The 20,729-nt window shown below is 34.9% G+C and overlaps 1 protein-coding gene across 1 annotated transcript in view; it reads left to right on the forward strand.

The window, feature by feature from the left end:
- Window positions 1-1,638: 1,638 nt before the first annotated feature.
- Window positions 1,639-20,729, forward strand: part of LOC107728266 (arf-GAP with Rho-GAP domain, ANK repeat and PH domain-containing protein 1) — a 20,018-nt gene continuing 927 nt past the window's right edge. The window contains exons 1-19 of the mRNA XM_016538382.1: window positions 1,639-1,663; window positions 1,828-2,077; window positions 2,185-2,298; window positions 3,102-3,227; window positions 4,580-4,640; window positions 4,732-4,852; window positions 7,036-7,193; window positions 7,724-7,830; window positions 9,206-9,491; window positions 10,653-10,835; window positions 10,917-11,091; window positions 12,932-12,976; window positions 13,076-13,193; window positions 15,374-15,473; window positions 15,553-15,742; window positions 15,820-15,865; window positions 17,441-17,592; window positions 18,929-19,138; window positions 19,797-19,902. Coding sequence (XP_016393868.1) covers window positions 1,639-1,663; window positions 1,828-2,077; window positions 2,185-2,298; window positions 3,102-3,227; window positions 4,580-4,640; window positions 4,732-4,852; window positions 7,036-7,193; window positions 7,724-7,830; window positions 9,206-9,491; window positions 10,653-10,835; window positions 10,917-11,091; window positions 12,932-12,976; window positions 13,076-13,193; window positions 15,374-15,473; window positions 15,553-15,742; window positions 15,820-15,865; window positions 17,441-17,592; window positions 18,929-19,138; window positions 19,797-19,902 — 2,573 coding nt within the window. The remainder of the gene's footprint in view (window positions 1,664-1,827; window positions 2,078-2,184; window positions 2,299-3,101; window positions 3,228-4,579; window positions 4,641-4,731; window positions 4,853-7,035; window positions 7,194-7,723; window positions 7,831-9,205; window positions 9,492-10,652; window positions 10,836-10,916; window positions 11,092-12,931; window positions 12,977-13,075; window positions 13,194-15,373; window positions 15,474-15,552; window positions 15,743-15,819; window positions 15,866-17,440; window positions 17,593-18,928; window positions 19,139-19,796; window positions 19,903-20,729) is intronic.

The raw sequence follows: 20,729 nt of genomic DNA on the forward strand, positions 1-20,729 counted from the left end.
CAAATAAGGGACATTTCAAGCAATTTATCAGAAGAGCTAACATTATTTGTAATACACAATGCAAAGCGTAAGTTAGATTAGCACACAACCTAGAAATTAAATGCAAAACATTAGCGAAATATAGAGACATTATAGAAGTGGCTTTTTATGGCTGTGTATTAGTTAACTAGTTTGTTATTTGGATAAGTCAAAGGAATCACCTACATCCTATTGTGCACCAAGACTTTGCAATATTTGACTATATTTAACATCTTAGTCAAATTGCATGGTGATCACAGACTGCATTATTCGATTATTGATAGAACTGAAGCCTGATAGTCCATTTAAGGACATTGATCTTGTCCTTTAGTCACTGTGTGATTGCTTTAGTGGTATGCTTAGGGTTATTGTCATATTAAAACATAAGGCAGAAGGCATTTACATCAAGCTAAAACAAGACCTTTTTTGCCACTCTCAAATAGAGTTGAGATTTGTGGAGCACTTAAAATACAGTATGAATAAAAATGCTCACGGTAAGGTGGGTGTTCACTTACACAAACAAGGTATTTTAGTTTCATTTTTAGTATTTTTTTCCCCCTTTCACTTCCATAGTGTGTGTTATGTGTACAAATAAAGTCAGAAAAACTTGTTCTGCACTTTTGTTTCATTTCAGACTATAAGGCAATAAAAAGTATAAAGATTTCAGTTCATATTCAGATAGTGACCACTATCGATATACTATATTGATGTATGAAAAATAACGAAACAATCAGCCACAAATGAAAATGCATATTTAGTATATTTTAAAAAATAGTACTTATTACAGAAATAATATACTTAATATATATACTTACGTGCTGAATGTAATGTTTTTCAGACACTTAACTGCATGTTATTTACAATGAAATGAAAATGTATAGTTTACATTTATATATATATATATATAAACTTAGTTGAAATTAAGAGTGCTTAAGTATGTCTTTATATGTAATTTCATAACAACTTCTGTTTTTAAAAAAAATATGGTTAAAGTGTGCTGTTGAATGCACTGACAAGCATTCATGATAAACCGAAGTATACTTTAATGTCATTTCTATAGAAACCTTTAATGCATGCATTTAAATATTTTAAATTACACATTTGTAATGAAGTTGCAATTTAGTACATTTATAATATTAACTTTAAGTGTAATATCGAATAACATACTACAGTTGAAATTATAATCAAGTACTTTACATGTGCTTTAGTCAACGCATCAAAATAAGTGTACTTCTTTAGAGCATGACAAAAGATTATTAAAAAATCATTTAAGTGTATTTGTACAACTTTTAATTTGACATTATTACAAAGTGCAGTTGTACTCTCTTTATACACCTAAGTGGCCTGTTATTCATTAATATTATATGATCTGAAAATGCTTTTTTTTTTAATATACTTTTAAGACTTGAAGACACCAAAAGCGCACATTCAATACAATTAAGCACACTTTTTTTGCATGCAGTGTAGTTGACCAGGTGCTATGGAGCTTATATAGTAAATATATACAACAAATATATAAAACACCACTGAAATGTGTAAAAGTTGTCAATATGACTCCTCTTCTCAACCCATACAGTGGAAGGAAATTAAAGTCAGCATTCATTATTAATTATCTTCAAGATGCATCTTGCCAGGTTTGCCATCGGTTCTCAGACAGAAGTTTGAAATGACAGAAGTTTTATATTTGGGTGAACTGTTCTTTTTAATTATAGTTTGGGTGTCTGTCGCTTTGGCTTAAAAGGACATCTGCTGCTCACAACCACAAAAAGACACACCCTTACTAAAGATGATGACTGCTGTTTTTCTCAGTAGAAACTGACATCAAGCATGAAGTTAGTGTGGACGATTCATCTAAACAGCTGCGTTCCACCTCTGAACTCCCTGATCCTCAAGATGTTAAAACCAGCTGCAGTGAAACACTTCCATGGCCAGAATCTCTCTGCATTAGTACCAGTTCATCTCCGGATGCAGCAAGAGCTGCTGATTCAGTGTCTTCTGATGACTGCCCTGCGACTCCAGACTCGCTCAGTAATGACCTGCACGATTCAGACAATGCAAGGTAATGCATCAGTACTGTTTCTCTCTCAACTGTGATTTCATTTTGCATGTTTCTTGGCCAAACCTGTTAGGCTTTGGTTACTGCTGTGTTTATATTCTTCCTTGTAGTTTCACAGATCAGGTGATGGATGTTCGGACAGAAATTTGCACCAATGGAGAGATCCATCAAGTTCCTAAATCACAGGATCTTCAGAACAAAGCTGACAGACCCAATAAACCACGGTACAATATGATTACATCTCAGAAAATGATCATGTCCCATATGATTAAAATGTCATGTGCCGAGGTCATAGTTCACATTTTTAAGATTTTTAGCGTTGTGATAATAAAAGAATAGTTCCCCCAAAAATTAAAATTTGCTGAAAATTTGTACTCGTACTCAGGCCATCCAAGATGTAGATGAGTTTGTTTCTTCATCAGATTTGGAGAAATGTAGCATTGCATCACTTGCTCCTCTGCAGTGAATGGGTGCCGTCAGAATGAGAGTCCAAACAGCTGATAAAAACATCACAATAATCCACAAGTAATCCACACCACTCCAGTCCATCAGTTAACATCTGGAGAAGACAAAAGCTGCGTGTTTGTAAGAAACAAATCCATTAAAATATTTGTAACTTCAAACTGTTGCTTCCGGCTGAAATAAGAGTCTGAATCAGGAGAGAAATCTGCACAGATCAAGCACCGTTTACAAGCCAAAACAGCTCTAATTCAGTATGTGGGTTAGATTTTGATGTAAGAGGATGGAATTGTTTCTTACAAACACACATTTTCATTTACTAAAATGGACTGGAGTGGTGTGGATTACTTGTGGATTATTGTGATGTTTTTATCAGCTGTTTGGACTCTCATTCTGACGGCACCCATTCACTGCAGAGCATCCATTGCTGAGACACTGATGCAATGCTACATTTCTCCAAATCTGATGAAGAAACAAACTCACCTACATCTCGGATGGCCTGGGGACATGTAACAAATTACATAGTCACTGGCAAAGTCTTAAAATATCTTGAATTCTTGGGCTGCAGGGCTGCAACCATTCGTGTGAGCAGGAAGAAGCAGACGTTATCAGGGCAGCGGCAGAGAGCCGATGTGTCTCACAGTGAGTGTGCGGTGGCACAATCCAGCTGGCTCGACGTATGGAAGGGACGCAAGTAACTAACGCTACACAATCCCTGAAATCACATAAAAACTTAAGAACTTCCTGCAGTATAGGCATTTAAAACGGCTAAATTAAATAATGCATTTCATGAAATATCATGAATACTATATTATCAAGCATCTGTACATAAAATCTAAACAAATAAGGTGCCCTTTCACACCAAGCACATTGTGAAACAGTAATATAAAATGCAGCCTTATAGGCTTAATGAAATGGCTGAAATCACTGCGATTTTAAAATGTGCACTATGCACTGTCAAATGAACGGTTTTAATTCATAAATTACATTTTAAATCATTATGTTTACTTATTTGTCATGCTTTAAAGAAATACGCTTATTTTGATGTGTTGACAAAGCGCATGAAAAGTACTTGATTATAGGTTAACCGCAGTGTATTATTTGATATTACATTTAAATAAAGTATATTTTTGTTTACCATAAATGCAATACACTTGGCAGTACACTTTATTTCAAAGAAAATAGAAGCAATTATGAAATTACACGTAAAGATGTATTTAAGTCCTAATTAAGTACTCTTAAATTAAACTAATTTGTAATACATTTGTTTAATAACATGCAGTTAAGTGTTCGAAAACATTACATCCAGTTTGTAAACTTCCACATATATGTAGAAGTAATATTGAAATTACATATAAAGATGCATTTAAGTCCCAATTAAGTGGGTCAAAAAAAAATCAATAATCACTAATAAGTTAAACATGCAATTAAGCGTAAGAAAAACCCTGAATTCAATTTGCACTGAAGGATATTTTTAAAAGTATATTATTTGTGCAAGTGTACGTCTTTTTCACGAGGGATATAATGCAAAGAATATGTAAGTGTAAAACTGTCTTGAAGGAATGATTGTTTCAGGTAAGTGTAAAAATGTACAGAATATGTACTGAAAAACTGATGGGGATAAATCGTATATCTCACACAAGTCGAAAGTGTCAATGCTTTAGGAATATTAATGCTAATCATGGGTTAGGCCTATGGATCAAATAGTTTCTTTTTTAATTAGAGTCATTTGGAGCCCTTGCTAAAATAAGGAGTAATAGTCTTCAATGCTGGTTTTTAGTTTGAGTGTCAGACACATGATCCAAAGCTCACACACAAAACACAGTCGCCAAAAGTAGCTTCACTTCAGTGTTCACGTCTGGTGTCGCTTCTAGTGCTATAGGAATTTATAGATTTTATTTAAAATCTTTGTGCTGAACATTCACATTTGGTGTGAAAGGGCCTTTAGGAGACCCATTATACTGTAAGACTGCAGGGAACAAACAGTAACAAGTACAAACTAAAGAAAAGGTTTATATTTGTGTTAAATTTGTATTTGTTTTGTAGGCACAATGTTCTGTGGGCCACTCTAGATGGACATGCCATGTCACTGTGGAAAAAGCGCACAGTGAGTTGTTTCATAATGGCATGACATTTAATACAAATAAAGTATACATTGCAAATACTTATTTTGTAACCACATTTTCAATGTGCTCCAGGACAAATTCACAGAATATATTTTTCACGTAACAAGCATCACCAACATACGTGAGCAGGATCAAGGACGCTTCTCCATCCATTTTCAGAAGAAGCACTTTGAATTTATGGCTCACAGTGAGGGTAGGAAACTGGAAACTCTCATTTCTTAAAGGAATTGTTCACCCAAAAATGAAAATTTGCTGTTAATTTACTCGCCCTCAGGCCATCCAAGATGTAGGTGACTTTTTTTCTTCAGTATACGGTAAAGATGATTTTTAGCTGAAACTGGTCCTTGGTGATTCATAAAATGCAAGTCAGCGGCTACCGGCACATGAGAGTCAAAAAAGCATTTCAGGCAGCACAAAATGAATCCCCGTGGCTCCTGACAATACATTGAGGTCTTATGAAGCGAAACAATCAGTCTGTGCAAGAAACTGAACATTAATTGCAACATGATTACCTGTAATCCAGAGCATCTGTCAGGTTATGCAGACAGAATCCAAACGCGGGATGCTCAAAAGATCTTTGACAAAAAAAATAAAAGGTAATACAAAATCTGGGTAAGACAAACCCAGAAAAACAGCCAGTAGGGCTGGGAAATAAAAGGCCCAAAGTAGGGCAAAACACAACACAACTTGTAATTTGGTGTTTCTACCAATTACAAGTAGAAACACCAAACGATCCAGCACAAGACAAAGCACACAGGGAGAATAAATAGGGAAGGAAATTAGGAAGGTAACAATGAAGGACAGGTGGGGTAATTGAACCAATAATCAGGGAACAAGAAGGGTGGGGTCAAGACTAAGACGAGCAATAGAGCACACAGAAAACAAAACAAAAAGCCATGTGCATAAGGTACATGCAAACAAACATGACAGAAGCCATGTGCTCACACAAACACATAAGACAAGAAAGACGAGCATATGGCAAACAAACCTTCATCCACCGATGTGCTCAAACAGAACAAGAAACATGCAAGACAGAAGTGCACGGAGCATGGATGTCAGGACCCCAACACTGACACCAAACCAAAACTAGAACGAAGTGTCAGGATCCACCAAGACAAAAGAGCGCACGGTCCACTCCAGAGAACAACCCCAAAGCCTCACATGAGTGTCAGGATCCTGTCACTAAACTAAGAATAAGGTCAATGAAGGTGACGGGACCCCGACAGCCTCTGGCGAACGCGGAAGTCTTTTCCACAAACTGGTTCTTTCTGACAATTTCAGTGAACTGGTTCAAACAACCGATTCATCAGTTTGTTTACTTAATCACACAGTGATGTCGCATATACACAATTATTTTATTAAAGCACCCAATAATTAGTTGGGTAGTGAGTTTTGATTGAGTAACTGCTTGAGCCGTGGACTGTTTCATATGATTCAATCTGATATGGTGAACTGGTTTATCTAGTTCACTAAAAAGAACCGGTTCAAAAGCATGATTCATTTGTGAACCGGACATCACTTCGGACCGTTTGCCCGAGGCTCTGGATAACAGGTAATAATGTTGTAAATGATGTTCAGTTTCTTGCACAGACCGATTGTTTCAAGACTTCAATATATCGTCAGGAGCCACGGGGATTCATTTTGTGTTGCCTGAAATGCTCTCATGTGACGGTAGCCATTGACTTGCATTTTATGAATCACCAAGGACCACGGTTTCAGCTGAAAATCTTCTTTACTGCTCTACTGAAGAAAGACAGTCACCTACATCTTGGATGGCTTGAGGGTGAATAAATTAACAGCTAATTTTCGTTTTTGGGTGAACTGTCCTTTTAAAGGTGCAGTATGTAATATTGACAGCTAGCAGTTGAAATGGGTACTGCAGTCCAAATTCCTCCTCCTCAGATTTGACGCTCATGTGGGTTGCCAGATGCAAAAAGGAATGAGCACAACTGACAATGTCAGCCAACGAGCCTGACATTTTTATCTGCATTTTAATATGCCTCTGCTCATAGAGCTTTATAAATGGATGCCGAGGCTTTTTAGGTCGAGTTGAATCAGCAATCTCTGACTCAGTTTGTTTGTTGGCTTCAATGCCTGCAATCGCTGTGTTTTCCACCAACTGGCAACCCGAGCTGTCGAAATACTATCGGGTAAACTGGCAGTGGGCGGAGTCACACAGACCAAAACAAAAACAGACATTCCGACACGGAACGCACATGTTTCCTAAATATCTGCAAATGTATTATGTTATTTTTATGCTTTAGTACAGTCAAAAAATGACATGCAGCACCTTTAAAGCTGAGAGTTAGTATTTGGTTTATTTGAAGCATCAAGTCATCACTTTCAGCTCTGTCCTGTGATTGTGCTGTGTCGTAGCTGTGCGGCAGAGCTGGTTGATGTCTCTCTACGCCATTCGTGGAAGGGAACCGATCACTGCACCCAAACAACACGGACCGCTGATCATGAAAGACCCACGGAAAAAGGTGTACACTGCTATCCGTGGATACTCCCTTTGGATTTACAGCAGCAAAGAGGTGTGGAAAACTGCTTACTAACGTGAACCTTTCAAGAAGATTTCAAGAGATCAGAGATAAGCAGAGCTGTTAGGAACGCAGTTGGTTTTACAACGGTTACTAAGCCAGTTTGTGTGTTTGTATTGTTTGATTTTTACATCAAAAAATAATAATAATAGAAGTAAATAATAAATAATTTAGAAGTAACAGGCTATTGTCTGTCCTGTTTTTGACCCTCTCTTTGAAACACTCAGTTTTGATGACAAGGAAGTTTTGAGTTCTGAAACGTACAGGTTGTTTTTATGGGACAATTACCTCTTACATGTCAAAAGATCAAGGGAAATTTGATTTTTCAGTTCATGACTCCTTGAACCCGAAACTATATTGTTTAATAGCATGAAGAAACAATTGACTGTTCAGAGTGTGTTGAGACTATGAGCAAAGAAATGATTTCAAATGTTGTATATGTTTAACAAATGACCATGCATGTTTTTTCTGCTGGACTGTAGTGACAAAGAACGTTTGCAAATTGAACTTGTTTGAATTAACAGGACTTCAGCGTAGGTCTTGGCATGATGTGTGTGTCTATGAACATAGCATCTGTGAAGACGACGGGGCGTCACAGCTTCAGTCTCATTACTCCATACAGGACCTTCAAGTGAGTGTCTTCACTTCTCGCCTTTTACAAGCAAGAAGTTTCTTATCTTACCACTAGGGATGAAATGGTTACCGGTTTGATGATAAACCATGCTAAAAAGTCCCGACGGTTAGTATTACAGTTTATTCCGATTATCATTAAAACCGTATTTGATTATCGCGATTTGAAACACCCGCGGTAAATTCTGCTCAGAGTATCACAGCATTTAAAAAAAAAACATAAAAAGAAAGAAAAACAGCATTGGTGTTTATGAAAGTTTCTAAAATGGATTTGAGGCTTGTCAGAAACAAATTTGCAGGCGCAGCAACATGTAAAAATATGACTGAAGACAGAGTGCTGAGAGAAATGATATGAATGAATGAATTCTATGAATGCATAAGGGGGAACCGAGTGTCTTCAGAAAAGTTTCGATGGCATTTTCTTTTCATCTTCCTCTTTATGTAATGCCTAATAAAGCAGTGTTTATTAGCGCAGCGCTGCTTTGTTTACAGCGGTTACAGAGAAACCGCACTATTTCTGCTGTTTCACCTGCTGTCAGACAGTGGACTTACATTTTCATTCAGCCTGTCTGCCGTTTGTGTTCAGACCAATGCAAAAATTGGACCAAATTTTTGTTGTAAATCGGTGGATGGAAAGTAAGCTAATGTGCATTCAAAAAAAATTTCAACACTTCAGATAATAAGGTAGCCTATGTAGAATTGTTTATGGAGCAGTTTTTTATTTTGACTTATCCTTTTCTTAAAAATGATAAAAGGCTGAAATGTAAGGTTTATCATTTTATAAAACTTTTTTTGTAGTCAAAAATTTGCTTCAACATGTAGTACATGGGTAACACTTTAGAATAGGGAACACATATTCACTATTAACTAAGAGTTTCTCTGAACAAACTCCTAATTTGCTGCTTATTAATAGTTAGTAAGTTAGTTGTTAAATTTAGGTATGGTGTGGATTAAGGGATCTAAAATACAGTCATGCAGAATAATACATTAATATGTGCTTTATAAGTACTAATAAACAGCCAAAATGCTAGTAATATGCATGCTAATAAGCAACTAGTTAATAGCGAGAATTGGTGTTATATAAAAATAAAGTGTTACCTAATTTTTTAATGTTAATGCAAACAAAAAGTGCATAGTGCTGCTTATTATATTTGTTGGTTTTCAACATAAAACTTGATTAAATGATTTCAGTGTGCGTATGAGTCATTTTTTAAATATTTCCAACAAATTTCAACAACACCGTGATAATATAACCATGATCATTTTGGTCACTACAATGGAAATTTTCACACCGTTTCATCTCTACTTGCCACATTTCTGTGCTCTGCATGCTTTGTTTTCTGTCAGTCGTGGAGTAACCCGATGGGTTTGTTCAGTTTCTCTGCAGACTCTGCTAAGGAGACGGCTGTGTGGCTGGAGCGTCTGAATGAAGTGATCCGCAGCGCTCTGTCCTACAGCGAGGTGGCTCATCGACTCTGGTCGAGTCCCTGTAATAAAGTTTGCGCCGACTGTGGCGCTGCCAACCCGGAGTGGGCGTCAGTGAACCTGCTGGTGGTCATCTGTGAGGCCTGCGCAGGCGCACATCGATCCATGAGCAGTAACAGGTCCAAAGTGCGAGGTCTCAAACTGGACAATAAGGTTTGGACAGAGCCTTTAATTCAGGTGAGTTCTGTCATGCCTGTGTCACATCCTGCTATTATATGACCAGTTTTATTTTCTACTTATTTTACAGTGGTCTGAAAAGTTTTCAATATTAATATTTAAATAGCTTGGAAATGAATTTCTTTTCATAAGCCTCGGCAACCTTCTTTTTCTCAGCAGCTTTGGCAGCTCCTTTAATTTTAGCATTATGGATTTTTGAGGTTTATATGAGGTGTGGCCTTTTCCTTTAATGACATTCTAATTCATACTAATACTACATACATACTAAATTCATACTAATTTGCATGTTTTTTGACAAGAAAGTGACTTGTTTATATACAATAGTGTCCATGAATTTAAAAAGAAAAGAAAAGGCTTCAGTGGCGTTGCATTCTCTGCCTTTAATCTAACTTTGTTTTTTTTTTAAATCTTTAAAAAAAAATTTAAAACAAAATGACAAAAAAAATCTAATGTTATTTTAGTATCTTTGAGTTACTATTATAGTTTTTGTAAATATTTTGAATTAGATTTTACTTTTATATTTTCTGATTTAATGTTGATTTTAAAGTAATTTTGTGTGTTTTGTTATTTTTACTAGTTTTTGTTGCTTTTAAATCTATATAGTTTTTGTTTATTTTTATTAGAGTTTTAGCTTTAGTCATTTTAGTACATGAAGTCAAACTAAACGGTACTTGTTTAAATTTGTTAAATTTTATTACAGTTAACATTTATTTTATTTCAAGTTAAGAAAATGTTTTTACATCTAGTTTTAGCTGTAATTGTAGTTAACTATAATAACCCTGGTTCAAAATAATGTGTAGTATCATCAAAAAAAAGTGTTTTAGGGTGTCATAATGTCTTTTTACTACCTTGCCACTGTCGCTTTTTGCTGAATTACACTATTGTGACATTTGTCTTTGAATTTGTTTCATAATTTGATGTCATTTGATGAACTTTACACTGTTATTGAACTGAACTGACTTGAGCTGAATTGTCTTCTGCTTTGTTGATCTGAATTTGCAACTTTGTAACATCCACGCTGTCATTTGAATCAGCATTGAACTAAATTGAGCAGAATAATGACACTTTACAGCTGAAATTGTATTCGTTTGATAATTGAAAATTCTGAATCTGCTTTGAAACCGAAGTGTAACAACCAATGCACACGTGTCATGTTTTCAGTTGTTTGTGCTGTATGGCAATAAAGCTGCCAGCAGTGTTTGGGGTCACAGCATCCCTCCGACGGAGCAGATCGTCCCAGACGTCTCTCCAGATCAGAGGCTGGAGTTTATCCTCGCCAAATACCGCAAAGGACTGTACCGGAAAGCTCACCCGCTCGCCACCAGCCAGAAACTGCTTGACCAGGTCAGCATGTGATCAAAGCTCCCTAGAAGCTGATTGGTTTCAGACCGATCCCATGCTGATGTGTTCTCTGGTGCTCCTCAGAGGCTGCGGGAGGTGGTCTGTGGTCCTAATGTGGAGGAGACGCTGTCTCTGCTGTGCTCTGGAGCCAGAGTTTCATGCAGCACCACAAATCCCGAGCTTCAGTCTGCCGTCAGCGAGGCCGAGAGCGCTGGACAAGCCCTGCAGACCGAGCTACTCCGACATAATGAGTTTGTGGGTTAGTTGAGCTTTTTTCATGGCACATTTGAACCCCTTTTTGAACATGTCCAGGTCTTTTAAAGTCTATTTTTAAAGCCATCAGATAATTTGCATTCAGACATTTATATATATATATATATATATATTTGTGACCCTGCAGCACAAAAGCAGTGTTAAGTCGCTGGGGTATATTTGTAGCAATAGCCAACAATACATTGTATGGGTCAAAATTATCGATTTTTCTTTTATGCCAAAAATCATTAGGATATTAAGTAAAGATCATGTTCCATGAAGATATTTTGTAAATGTCCTACCGTAAATATATCAAAACTAAATTTTTGATTAGTAATATGCATTGCTAAGAACTTCATTTGGACAACTTTAAAGATGATTTTCTCAATATTTAGATTTTTTTGCACCCTCAAGATTCCAGATTTTCAAATAGTTGTATCTCGACCAAATATTGATTCACAATATTCACAATAATTTCACAAAATTGACCCTTATGACTGGTTTTGTGGTCCAGGGTCACAGTATATATATACAGTATATACATACTTCAGCTAGATTGTTACTCGTAAGAATAGGGTGCTAATAATTGTGGCGTTTTGTAAAAATAATGTCACAGTACAAAACTTCTCAATGGTCTTTAGAATAAATCTCTTTTTCTTTATTCAAAATAAAAAAAAATTTCTTGATCTTGAAGTGTGCCCTTGTGAAAAAGAAGTGTGGTTAATTGTACTGAATGCATGTTTGTAGTATACTTCAAATCTTAAAAGTATATTTTAAAAAATGACTTAAAAATATGGTAACACTTTACAATAAGGTTCCATTAGTTAATGTTAGTTAAAGTATTAACTAACATGAACGAACCATGAACAGTACATTTATTACAGTATTTATTAATCTTTGTTAATGTTAGTTAATGAAAATACAGTTCACTGTTAGTTCGTGTTAATTCACAGTGCATTAACTAATGTTAACAAGCACAACTTTTGATTTTAATAATGCATTAGTAAATGTTGAAATTAATATTAGCAAGATGAATAAATGCTGTAGAAGTGTTGTTCATTCTTAGTTCATGTTAACTAAAGTAGTTGACTAAGTATGTTAACTAATAAACCATATTGTAAAGTGTTACCAAAATAATATTAATGAAATAAAAGGTCACTTAAGTGTATTTAAAGAGAGACACTTTCATGAATGGTTCTTAGCACACTTAAGTACACTTTAAAAAGTGTGTTTTATAATAATGTCAGAGTTTTACTTTAAAGTACATTTTAAGTCATAATCTTTTAATAATCTTTTATCATGCTCTAAAGAAGTGCACTGTATTTTGATGTGTTGTCTAACATACTAAAGCACATGCTAAGTACATGGTTTTTATTGATTTCTTCAATATTACATTTAAAGCAAATATATTTTAAATGGACTAAATTGTAGCTTCATCTTTACAAACGTGTAATTAGAATATAGATTTAAATATACAAATTTCATACAGAAATGACATTAAAGTATATTTTAGTCTACATATTATAGACAATAGATGTAATTCTGAAATTACATATCTATTACATATAGTACTCAAGTCCTGCTTAAGTGAGTTAAAAAATTATAAATAACATGCAATTAAGTGTGTGGAAACATTGCATTCAGTTGGAACGTAAATATATTATTTTAAAGTATATTTTCATAAGTACTCTTTTTAAGAGTATGCTAAAGTCTGCTTATTTTTTAGGTGACCTGGGCATGTTTTAGTGCAATTGATTATCTTGTTCATTATCTAATATAAGTGTAATTGTTTTTGAGGATTGTTTTTAATCAGTTTCTGTTCATTTTAATTCATCTCTGTTTTAAAGAGGCACCTGACTTTGAGCAAACAAGACATTCAGAGGAGCAGATAGGTGAGATGCACTACTGAGATGCCTGTCCTGTCGTTTTATCAGACTACTTCGATTCAAATGAGAGCGCTGGGTTTTCTTTGTCTTTTTCCACACGTGTAGAAGAGCTGCATGGAAAGCTGGATGAGGAGCGTTTCTTGTTCTCGCATGGGAACGAGTCTGCGGCCTGTGATGTGCTGGATCTGACAGAGGTCATCTCAGTGTTCGACTGCTCTGCGGGGTAACAGCAAGACACCGTATCAGCTAAAGACATGACTTTCTTTACTGTCTCAAAGTTAGGATCGCATGAATGCAGCCGTGCATTACAGATATTATCATATGTGACCCTGGAGCACAAAACCAGTCATAAGGGTAAATTTTTCGAAATTAAGATTTATGCATCATCTGAAAGTTGAATAAATAAGCTTTCCATTGATGTATGGTTTGTTAGGATAGGACAATATTTGGCTGAGATACAACTATTTGAAAATCTGGAATCTGAGGGTGCAAAAAAATCTAAATATTGAGAAAATCATCTTTAAAATTGTCCAAATGAAGTTCTTAGCAATGCATATTACTAATTAAAAATTAAGTTTTGATATATTTACGGTAGGAGATTTACAAAATATCTTCATGGAACATGATCTTTATTTAATATCCTAATGATTTTTGGCATAAAAGAAAAATTAATAATTTTGACCCATACAATGTATTGCTGGCTATTGCTACAAATATACCCCAGTGACTTAAGACTGCTTTTGTGCTCCAGGGTCACATATGGACAAACCTGTGTTTGCATACATTGTGTATTTAAGGGCTATGAATTTAATGTGTTTGTTTAGTTCGTTATAAAAATAATGCAGTGTGAATGGCTTTAGTCTGATTGACAAAATAAATAGCTATGGACTGTAGCTCAGCACTGGCTTATGTTCAATGAGAAGCAGAAGTCTTCTAAAGACAGTTTTTGTAATGCTGCTTTCAATGATAATGTGCATTTGGGAGCTTTTTGCGGAAAATATTGATTTTCCTTGAAAATCCCTTGTGAAAAAGAAGCACACTGTAGCACGCTTATAAAAAGATTGCGGTAATAATGTTTAAAATAATATACTTAAGTTTGGACTGAATGTATTGTTTTGGACACTTAATTACATGCCGTTTACAATTAAAACCCATTTAATCCCATCGGTCACAATAGTGACCATATAGAAGGTTTTCATTTATAAAGCTCTAATAATGTTACTGACTGCTGTTTTAGTGCATTTTCTGCAAATATGAAAAATAATTATTATTTCAAGGGGTTCTAATGACACATCATTTTGATATTTTCATGTCTGAGAAAAAATTTGGATTAAATGGGTTAAATTAAGTGTATTATATTTTACATTTACATTAAATGCAATAGAGTGTTTTTTAACCCGCTTAAGTAGGACTAACATATATATTTATGTAATTTCATAATTAGTAACTTTGAAATATGATTATAGTGTACTGTGAATATACCGACAAGCATTTATGGTCTAAAATGTACTTACAGTGGGTACAGAAAGTATTCAGACCCCCTTAAATTTTTCACTCTTTGTTATATTGCAGCCATTTGCTAAAATCATTTAAGTTAATTTTTTTTCCTCATTAATGTACACACAGCACCCCATATTGTGTTGCACCCTTGCTGTAGACAGCATCGTAAGCACTTGCAAATATTTGGTCATAACAAGCATGTGCATCAGTGATATTATTCTACTTGAAAACTATTATGAATGCAAAGTCTAACAGTGAAATTTTTTGGGTAAAATAAATTAAATAATATTTTTAATGGTTTAACGGTAAACAAGTTAGATAATAAGTAATCTAAAAAGTAGCCAGAATACAAAAATGAGTAACCTAGATTACATTACTAACTACAGTTTTCATCATGTATATGTCATCTATTTAAATCTATCTGTAATTACACTTTCATAATGATGAAGTTGCAATTTAGCACATTTAAAATATATTAACTTGAAATACTAAATAATCCACTACAACTCAAATTATAATCAAGTAGTTTACATGTGCTTTAGTATGTTAGTCAACACGGCAAAATAAGTGTAGCATGAGAAAAGATCATTAAAACATGATTTAAAATGTATTTAAAGTAAAAAAGTATTTATTACAAAGCGCACTTTTTAAGAAAAACAGTCCTGAAAGTGTCTCTCTTTGAGTACACTTAAGTGGCATTTTATATCATCTGCAAGTACGTTTTTTTTTTAAATATAGGCTACTTTAAGATTTGAAGTACACTACAAGTGCACATTCAATACAGTTCAGTGCACAGAAGAGAATACAGAAACCATTCTTTCAAGGTTCTCTTATTAATATTTTGCTGAGCAAAACATGCATTTTATTCTGGAAGTGTAATAATGCTTACCATGTTGTTCATAGGCAAACCCATGAGTTTGAGGTGCTATCGCTGACAGACAGACTGATCTGCTGGGCAGACGGACGAGAAGCTCTCCTCAGTCACATGCTGCATATCATGAAGGTAAAGCAGCATCTCTGAGTCTGTGCTAGTGGAAGCAGGGAAGCTGCAGCGGTGACTGACGAGAAGCTGCTGTGTGTAGATTGTGCTGGCGGGTGCCGTGGCGGATGAGGATCTGCTGGGGGTCTGTGCCGTGTCCAGAGCGTTCATACGGGAGGGTGCAGCGCTGCAGTGTGCAGAAGTGTGGTGCACCCTTCAGGACGGAGAGATGAGCATTCACACGAAGCAGGGATGCGCAGACACAGTGACTCTGGACAGTCAGACACGCTGCCGTCAGTATCACATCTCACATCAGATCATCAAACACTGTCATAGGAATGTCCATGAAACAAATATATCTTCTCTATAGATCTGCAGCGCTCAGAGAACTGCATCCTGCTGGAGTTTCCTGAAAGGTCAGTGTCCTGTAGACTAAGAATTAGGTGACTAATGTCCAGTGACTACTAAATTGTCCCTAGCAATAATTTTAATCAATCAATTAAATATGTGACCCTGCACCACAAAAAGATATTTTGTAAATTTCCTACCGTAAATATATCAAAACTTAATTTTTGATTAGTAATATGCATTGCTAAGAACTTCATTTGGACAACTTTAAAGATGATTTTCTCAATATTTAGATTTTTTTGCACCCTCAGATTCCAGATTTTCAAATAGTTGTATCTCGGCCAAAGTTAGCTGAAATATCCACAAAATAAACAACAGCACTGAAATAAGAGCGTGTGGTTTGTCTGTCAATCTGATGCGCATGAAAGTTGGGACATTTTATAATGCTTAACGTGGCTAATGTTTAAGACAGTGATGCTGGAGGACCAAATTCAGCTAACTCCTTACTAATAAAGCATACAATGTACAGACAAGCAGAAGAGCTCAGAATATAAAAGGGAGAACGCAAGGTTCACATTAAGCGTTTTCCTCCCATAGAAATGTTTTAATGTGTTTTAATGCATTAAAAAACCAAATTAGGTATACAGTTTCTTAATAAATTGTACTATGTACAGACAGAAGAAGTGGCCAGAATATAAAGCATTTTCCTCCTATATAAACCCGTTAGAAAGAAAATGCTTTAATGAGCAGTTTAGCAGAATTCAAGAAAATGCTTTAATGAGCAGTTTAGCAGAATTCATCTGCTTGCCTGTACATATTTTTAATAAACTGTATACTGAATGTTGTCTTTGTCCATTAAGCCACATCAAGCGTTTTCTTTATTATGATTCAGTCACCCATCACTCTGATGCTGCTGTAATGTTGTTGGTTTACATAATCAAAATTGTGTAATTACTGAACATACTAACATATAAACTCTCTTTATGAATTATGAGTATGTTGCACCCTTGCTGTAGACAGCATCGTAAGCACTTGCAAATATTTGGTCACAACAAGCATGTGCATCAGTGATATCATTCTACTTGAAAACTATTATGATTGCAAAGTCTAACAGTGAAATATTTTTTGCCCAAAAATTTTTTTTGAATATTTTTAATGGTTTAACGGTAAACAAGTTAGATAAGAAGTCATCTAAAAAGTAGCCAGAATACATCACCTAAAATGAGTAACCTAGATTGCATTACTAACTACAGTTTTCATCATGTAATCTGTAATCAGTAACTTTCTGTCCCAGAAGAATCGAAGTGGATCTATAAGTGATCCGTTTTTAGTGTTTGGTGAAAGTAAAGGTACATCTCTGAGCCCGAGACCAGCAGCAGTGTTTAATGACGGATCTGCAGCTGAATATCACAAATGTGACCCTGGAGCACAAAACCAGTCATAAGGGTCCATTTTGTGAAATTGAGATTTATGCATCATCTGAAAGCTGAATAAATAAGCTTTCCATTGATGTATGGTTTCTAACATATAAACTCTCTTTATGAATTATGAGTATGTTGCACCCTTGCTGTACACTTAACAACTACCTTACTAACTATTAATAAACAGCCAATCAGGAGGCTGAAGGCTTGTGTTTGCTGCAGGACGTTGCATATGCAGTTTGAGCTGGAGCACAGCTGTCTGCAGTGGCATGAGCTGGTGCAGAAGGCCATGTGCTCGAGCACAGATGCACAGCAGCGCTCAGGATCTGTGCCCTGCTCTGTAGACAGGTGTATCTCTCACATCACACAGTACGGTGAGTCACGACCTGTCCTGGACCAAAACAGCACTGAATACATGCAACTTCTGTTCGGATCATTTCAATACAGTAAAACCCTGGTGCCTTACTGCTTAAATAAAAAGGTGCTTAACGACAAGTTAAGCAGTGTGCTTAATTGTAATGGATATGTACTTTTAGTGTACTTCAAATCTTTAAAGTATATTTTAAAAAAAACTGGGTTACACTTTAGTTTGGGGAGCAATTCTCACTATAAACTAGTTGCTTATAAGCATGCATATTACTAGAATACTAGCTGTTTATAAAGCACATATTAATGTCTTATTCTGCATACTCATATTTTAGATCCCTTAATCCTTAAACCTCACACCTAAACTTAACAACTACCTTACTAACTATTAATAAACAGCCAATCAGGAGTTTATTGAGGCAAAAGTCGTAGTTAATAGTCGTTTAATAGCGAGAATTGCTCCCCAAACTAAAGTGTGACCAAAAACTGTACTTGCAGATAATTTAATATAAAAGACCACTTAAGTGTAATTAAAGAGAGCACACTAAAGTACACTTTCAAAAATTGCAGTTTGTAATGTCACAAGTTTTAAAGTACATTTTAAATCATTATGCTTTAAATTAATAATTTTTTTGTGCTTTAAAGTACTTATTTTATATAGTTTAATAACATACTAAGGCACATGTAAAGTACTTAATTATTAGATGTTATTTGATATTACATGTAATATATTTTGAATGTACTAAATTGTAACTTCATTATAAATGTGTACTTATAATATACTTAAATATACAAGTTTCAAAAGAAATGACATTAAAGTATCTTTTAGTTTATCATGAATGCTTGTCAGTAAATTCACAGTAACACTTTAACCGTATTACAAAGACAATAGACGTAATTGTGAAATTACATAAAAAGATGTACTGAAGTGGGTCATAAAGCACTCTTAAGTTCAACTAACTGCATTTAATATAAATCTATAGTACATTTTCATTTAATTTTAAATAACATGCATGATGCATATAAGAATATTCTTTTAAATTATATTATTACCGTAATAAGTACTCTTAATGAAAGTATGCTTAAGTATACTTATTTTTCATTAGGGACTACGTTACAAAAAAATAGGACAAAATTTAAATAAAACATTACTCTATGAAGTAAATTCATGAAATGCAGTCTCTCCTTTAGAGAGAAGCTGACTAAGATCAAACATTGAATTGTTCTATATCATAGCTGGTACTGTAGTGTGTGTTTTTGACCAATCAGCATCCAGGACCACATATTAAAGCTTGCAATATATTCTAGAATATCTTTTAAAGAGAATTGCTGTGTCTGTTTCAGGGCTGAAGGTGGAAGGTTTGTATCGGCGCTGTGGAGTCGCTCCTCAGATCAGTAAGCTGGTCGATGCTCTGAGCGTTTCTCCCAGAGGAACGCGTCTGGAAACAGACGAGCTCTCCATCCTGGACATTTCAGGAGCTCTGAAACAGATCCTGCGGCAGAGCTTTGAGATCATACCGAACGCACACAGACCGCACTGGCTGAAAGCTGCAGGTACGTCTGTTCTCAGCCATCACTTCTCTATAAAACACAGCTTTGCATTGCACATCAACATCTATTCACTGGTTCTATCTGTTTGCTCTCTAAAGTCGCTGCTCGTGTGCTAAAGTTTTCTAAAATGTAACCCTGGAGCACAAGTCTCAAGTCGCTGGGGTATAATTGTAGCAATAGCCAACAATACATTGTATGGGTCAAAATTATAGATTTTTCTTTTATGCCAAAAATCATTAGGATATTAAGTAAAGATCATGTTCCATGAAGATATTTTGTACATTTCCTACCGTAAATATATCAAAACTTAATTTTTGATTAGTAATATGCATAGCTAAGAACTTCATTTGGACAACTTTAAAGATGATTTTCTCAATATTTAGATTTTTTTGCACCCTCAGATTACAGATTTTCAAATAGTTGTATAATCTCAATTTTCAAAAATTGACCCTTATGACTGGTTTTGTGCTCCAGGGTCACAAATGTTCATTGGTCATGGCCATATCGAATCACTACAATAAATCACCCGCTCTCATGATGTGAATCTTTACACTGTATTTGCTCAAGCTTTTTCTTGAATACTCAAAGAATTGTCATGCATGCATAAATGGCATGTTAAATATAAAGACTGTTGTGCATTGATGTATAGTTGTCTCCACAGCTCTGTCAGATGAAGAACAGAGACTGCAGATGTACCGCAAACTGCTTAAACAGCTTCCTCCAGACAACCGCGCTACACTGACCGCTCTGTGTGGACACCTGCACACGTATGACAACAATATACAGATAGAAATCCAGATACTGACTTATTAACACTCAATCTGTAGTTGTGAACATTTCTAAATCCCAATAAATGAATGAAAGTCTTAATGTCCAAATCTCACATATTAAGAGACTTTTTATGCATGTAGTCAAGTCTTACATACATACACTTTTTTTCATAAAAGAAAAATAGGCACGCTTTGTGTATACACTCCCGGTCAAATGTTTGGAATAATTCAGATTTTTTAAATGTTTTTAAAAGAATCTTTTGCTCACCAAGGATGCATTTAGCTGCATTTATTTTGTTTAATTGCATTTATGTTCTTTTGAAGGTTCTGTTCATCAAAGAAAAAAAATGATCAGTTTCCACAAAAATATTGAGCAGAAAAAATAAGAAGAAGAAGAACCATTATTAACAACTGATCATCAATAATAATTAAGCAGCTAATCAGTATATGGATTTCTGAAAATCATGTGTCACTGAAGACTGGAGTAATGATGCTGAAAATACAACTTTGATCACAGAAATAAATTACATTTTACAATATATTCAAACAGAAAATGGTTATTTTAAACTGTAATAATATTTCACAATTATTATTGTTTTACTGTATTTTTAATCAAATAAATGAAGCGTTGATGAGCAGAAGAGACTTCTTTCAAAAACATTAAACAAATCTTAATTATTCCAGATTTCTGACCAGTAAATTGCATGTAGACTGATGTGGGGGAAAAAAAAAAAAATAATAAAAAAAAAATATATATATATATTAAAAAAACATTTTTCTTAAATATATACATGCATGTGTGTGTATTTATATATATATATATA

Source organism: Sinocyclocheilus rhinocerous, unplaced genomic scaffold, assembly GCF_001515625.1.
Source record: "Sinocyclocheilus rhinocerous isolate Xijiao unplaced genomic scaffold, SAMN03320098_v1.1 scaffold217, whole genome shotgun sequence".
NCBI classification, from domain to species: Eukaryota; Metazoa; Chordata; class Actinopteri; order Cypriniformes; family Cyprinidae; genus Sinocyclocheilus; species Sinocyclocheilus rhinocerous.